The sequence below is a fragment of the Falco cherrug genome, chromosome 7, assembly GCF_023634085.1.
Source record: "Falco cherrug isolate bFalChe1 chromosome 7, bFalChe1.pri, whole genome shotgun sequence".
NCBI lineage: Eukaryota > Metazoa > Chordata > Aves > Falconiformes > Falconidae > Falco > Falco cherrug.
In genome coordinates, this window is record NC_073703.1 from 21207074 (window position 1) to 21212472 (window position 5399).

At 61.0% G+C, this 5399-nt stretch overlaps 1 protein-coding gene across 1 annotated transcript; it reads left to right on the top strand.

Annotated features, from left to right (window-relative positions):
• Positions 1-3299: 3299 nt before the first annotated feature.
• FOXB1 (forkhead box B1) lies at positions 3300-4262 on the top strand. The gene has a single exon (XM_005447383.2). The coding sequence runs from the start codon at positions 3300-3302 to the stop codon at positions 4260-4262; it is 963 nt and encodes a 320-aa protein (XP_005447440.2).
• Positions 4263-5399: the final 1137 nt, after the last annotated feature.

The window sequence follows — 5399 nt, forward strand, 5'->3', positions numbered from 1 at the left end:
TTGGCTTTCAAAGTAAAAGGCAAATGCTACAAGTTACATTTAAATCCTATATTGCCCAAGTCTGTCATCTGTTGAGTGCTCAACACGAGGTGAAACTTTGGGTATCAATTAGCGGGATGGCTTTGCCTGCCCTACCCCTCCGCTCGCACATTCCTTTGCACTGGAAGAAAAGAAAAAAAAAAAAAAAAAAAAGAAGAAGAAGAAAAAAAACCCACCAACCCCCAGCCCCGTGCGCCTTACGGCCGTACCTCGTTCGCACTCGGAGTAGTAAATGACAACGGAAGTCGACTTTTCTTTAACTTTACAGCTTGCGGGTTCCCATTTGCGCCAGTGGTTAGTTGTTTTTTTTTTCTTTCTTTCTTCGAAAAGAAAAGGTACCGGCAAAAAGAGGAAGAAAAGAACTTGTCAGCCTGTGAATTTTATTTACTCCAGTGCTGTTTGTGAGCTCTCTTTTTGACAGGCATCCCACGAGTGAACTTGGGCTGAGAGACAAAGCCCGACCTGAGGGGTGTTAGAAGTTTGGGGTACGTGTGCTGTGTGCATTAAACCCACATATTTGGGGGCTCTCAGTACAAAACCAGAAACCTTCTGCCCGGCGTCTTAGGGGACGCTGGGAGGAATCTGTCCTCATTTCAGAGTATTGTCTCTCCTACCCTCTAACAAATGTCCGTCGGCTCATCACCTCTTATCCCCCCCAAAAAAAGTCCGGAGGGTGCCCTCCTGCCCTGCCCGGCCGGCACGAAGCGCCTCTGAGCCCCCTGACCGAGCAAGGCAACCCCGGGGCTCTAGCGGGCACGAACACCCCCCGGGGCCCCCTCTGCAAAGGGGGGTGACATGCGGCAGATCTCCCCTCAAAAGGGCTCGCTAGCTCGACAGCGCCCGGCTTCTCGCCTCCCTAGAAACACGACTATTTGCCCGTTATTCTCGAAACGACACCCTGCCCCGGGAGAGACGAATTAGACGGGACCGAGGGCAGCCGGGCTGGAACGAGGGGAACGCAGTTTAACGCACACGACGTCGGAGCTGGTTGCCGTGTGAAACGCGTTTGGAAGCTGCCAGCAGGTTCCAGGAGCCCCCTGCCTGATGGGGACTGTCCCTCCGAAGAGCCTGTGTCGCGCCCGCAGAGCCGCTCTCCAGCCGCCGCGCCGCTCCCTCCCCCACCCCAGCTATTTTTGCTGAATTAAGAAGGTGACATTATTCTTTTCTTCAAGTACTTCTGTTAATATTGAAAAACGTGCGCTTGCATTTCAAGCGGACGCGCTCAACCTCAGCAGCCATTTCAATATTAATGAAATTGTTTAATCTCCTAAATTCATCGTGTTTAAGTTACGTTTTGGTGAGTTATTGACCGACTCCGAAAATATTGTTAATGGAGTGGATGTGTATTCACCACAAAGGCTCTTTCTCCCAGGGCTTGCAGCTCCAGAGACAACCTTTTATCCTGGCTCTGGGGTGACAGGATGCACCGCAGGCTCGGGAATACACATCACGCAAACTTCCCTCCTATGCCAGGGCAAGCCTGGGACCTTCCGGGCCCTATCCTGCCCCCGGGACACGCGGCGAGTAGTGTTTGTCTGGGCTGCGGGTCCAGGATCGGGCCTTGGCTCCGGGAAGAAGGCGGTGCAGCGGAGCGGCGAGAGCCGCAGCTCGGGTGTTACACCCCCCGCCTGCCCCTCACCCCCCACCCCCCCCCCCCCGAGTGCGCAGCGAGCAGCACCGGGCAGCCCGCGGCGCATCACGCAAGCCCCGCCGAAGGCGCCAGGCTGGCGATGTTCAGCGCAGGACGCGGCGGCCCGGCCCGGCCCGCTCCCCCAGACTCGCTCCGCGGGACCCCCGGCCCGGCCCGGAGCTGGCTTGCGGCGCGGGGCAGCTGGGCACCGGGCACGCTGCTGCTCCGCCCCGGCCACCGAGCGGCAGCCCCGGCGCTGCCGTGTGTTTGAAGGCGACCGCCGCGGCTCTGCGCCAACAGGTCCGCGGAGCTGGAGCGGCGGTCCTGCCTGGGCTGGGGCGGGGGGCACGGGACTTCCCGGGGCGGCTGCGAGGAGCCCCGATCCTTTCTCTCCTGGAAAGAACCTTCGCTCGGGGAGAGCGGATTTGGCAAAGAGAAAGTCTCTCGTTACAGGGAAAAAGGCTCGCCTTAAGTTAGCCAACAATACAAATCAGATAACAATGCAGAACAAATAGAATACCACAGCCAAGCAATTTCCATGTCAAACATCCCACTGCTCAGTACCTCCATTTGTAAGTGTGAATTGCAGACTAAGCTTCCTGCAAAGTCCACAGAGAGGTTAGTGCATACCTTCCCCCCACCCCCAGCCACCGGGTACCATCGCGCTGCAATTCCGCTGGCGGAGCCTTTTCACCCCTCGCCTTGTCTTCAAATGAAAATGATTCCCATTGGCCCAAGGTGTCCATGTAAATAGGTGTAAATGAAACCAGATTATGCCTTTCTCTCCAGCCCCCTCCTCCCCGCTCCCCTCCCCCTGCTCCCAAGGCGATTGTCATATGATAGCAAAGAAGTGGCACATTAATGAAGCGCCTCTACAGGGGTCTTTTCTGCTCATGTCACCACATAAAACTATCAGATGGTTAGAGGAAGGACATGGAGGCAACTACTTAGCTCATCGCGGCTGCAGAGGAGCAAACAAGCCTCTGCTACAGTCCAGCTGCCGGTGGTGTAAAAGAAGCTGATTCAGCCCGCGGAGGAGAAGGGAGGGCTGTACAAGAGGATTCCCAAAACCAAGCCAGCTCGCTGCCTCCTCAGGACTAAACCGGAGCGGAGTGGCCGGGCAAGGAGCGAGAGACACGCCGGAGGAGCGGGGTGGGAAAGAGCCCGGACTCCCAGCCGCGTCCCGGATGCGGACTGTCAACTTCCAGCAACTTTAAGGTGGGCATATGCAGGGCTGGCATGGCGTGGGGTGGGGGACGAGGGGAGGGGGTGGGAGGGGAGGGGGTCCTCTTCCCCTCCTCGCCGAGCCCAGAAGGCAGAGCTACCGCTGGAGTAACTTTACGGGCGGGCTGCGGCGAGGAGGCCAGGCGGAGCGAGGCCGGGGCTGGCCGCAGGGCACATCGCTCTTCCCTCGGCGTTGGCGTCCCCTACGCCCTGCCCGCCCCACGCGGGCTGGGGTCTGCCGTGCCCCTTCCCCGCGCCTTTCCTTCTCCAGCCCGGCCCCGCACCCACCCGCTGCCCCGGCCGGGTGTCGGCGCAAATCCTCTCGGACTCACCCCTCTCCCCCCCTTACCCCGACCCCCTCCTTGTCGCTGCCCTTCCGCAGATCTCCGCGGGTCCCCTATCGAAGATGCCTCGCCCGGGCAGAAACACTTACAGTGATCAGAAGCCGCCCTACTCCTACATCTCGCTGACCGCCATGGCGATTCAGAGCTCCCCGGAGAAGATGCTGCCCCTGAGCGAGATCTACAAGTTCATCATGGACCGCTTCCCCTACTACCGGGAGAACACGCAGCGCTGGCAGAACTCCCTCCGCCACAACCTCTCCTTCAACGACTGCTTCATCAAGATCCCGCGCCGCCCCGACCAGCCGGGCAAGGGCAGCTTCTGGGCCCTGCACCCCAGCTGCGGGGACATGTTCGAGAACGGCAGCTTCCTGCGCCGCCGCAAGCGCTTCAAGGTGGTCAAGTCGGACCACCTGGCCCCCAGCAAGCCGGCGGACGCTGCGCAGTACCTGCAGCAGCAGGCGAAGCTGCGGCTCAGCGCCCTGGCGGCCACCGGCACCCACCTGCCCCAGATGTCTACCTACAACCTCGGCGTGTCCCAGCCCTCCAGCTTCAAGCACCCCTTCGCCATCGAGAACATCATCGCCAGAGAGTACAAGATGCCCGGCGGCCTCGCCTTTTCCACCATGCAGCCCATGCCGGCCGCCTACCCCCTCCCCAACCAGTTGACTACGGTGGGCAGCTCCATTGGCACGGGCTGGCCCCACATGTACAGCTCCGGCATGATCGACACCGCCACCCCCATCTCCATGGCCAGCAGCGAGTACGGCGCCTACGGCGTGCCCATTAAGCCGCTCTGCCATGGGGGGCAGACTTTGCCGGCCATCCCCGTCCCCATCAAGCCTACCCCCGCCGCCGTGCCGGCCCTGCCCGCCCTGCCCGCGCCCATCCCCACCATCCTCTCGAACTCGCCGCCCTCCCTCAGCCCCACGTCCTCGCAGACGGCCACCAGCCAAAGCAGCCCGGCCACCCCCAGCGAGACTCTCACCAGCCCGGCGCCCGCCCTGCACTCCGTGGCGGTGCACTGACCCGGGCCGCCCGCACGGACTCCGCCGTCCCCTTCCTCCCGAAGTTTCCTCGGAGCTCTCCTCCCTCCCCTTCTCTCCCTCCCGCCGCTTCTTTCCGCCCTCCGCTCCTCTCCTTCCCTCCAAAGCAGACGCGGCTCCCCGCGGGAAACTGAGGCTTGCCGGTCGCGCGAGCCGCCCCTCTGCTTCGCCCCCTCCGGCCGCCGTGCCCCCTGCGCCTCGGCTCCCTCCCTGGGGCTGAACTCGGTATTCGCTCTCCTGCGGCAAAACGGACCGACCCGCCCTGCAGAGCTGCCATATGCATCACTAGTTTCCCAAAAGTACTTCAGGCGTCTTCGGTTTGCCGGGGCGCAAGCCTGGCCCGGCGCCGCCGCTTCCCTTTGTCTGGGGAGGAGCAGGGGTCTATCTAGGACCGATCTTCAAAGCCACAAGCAGTGCGGAGCACCCGCAGCCTCCCCGCGTGCGAGCGGCGGCGCTTCCAGCCTCCAAGCCGCGACCGCTTGGATCGTGGAAACGCCGGGAAGCGCGGTGCCCTTTGTGCGGGTGGTGCGGGCTGCCGGGGGCAGGGCAGGCGCGGCGGGGCCCGGCCCCCCCTGGAGGCGCGGGGCGCGGCGGTGCGGGTCCCCGGGGCGGGCGGCCCTGGCTGCGGGCGGGGAGCGCCGTGGGGCCGCACCGCGCCGCGGAGAGGCGCCGGGCACCCGCCCCACACCCGCACTGTTTACAAAGCGCCTGTCGGACTGTAAATACTGAATTGCATCTGTGCTGTAAATCGGATGAGGTCCCCTTCGCAGTACCTGTTGTAACGTGGGTGGGTGTTCACTGTAGTGCTCAGGCGGAACAGAAAGACGAGTTGGTTTGTCTGTTAACTTCTGATTAACCTGAAGGTTTGGGTTTCTTTGGTTTTTTTAATTTTGTAGCTATTTATTTCATAGCTTGAAACCAAGGGATAATAACAAACCTGTTACCAAGCACAAAACCCGGCACAGCTTAAGAAAAGCCACCGAAGTCACCGTTAAAACGTGGAGAAGTAACACAAGAGCAGGTACAAACTGCGGAGGTCATCCTGATTTCTGCTGGAGCTTTCAGACAAGAGAGAGGGGGCTAGGGAAACTGTACATGTTTGTGCATAGGAATGATTAT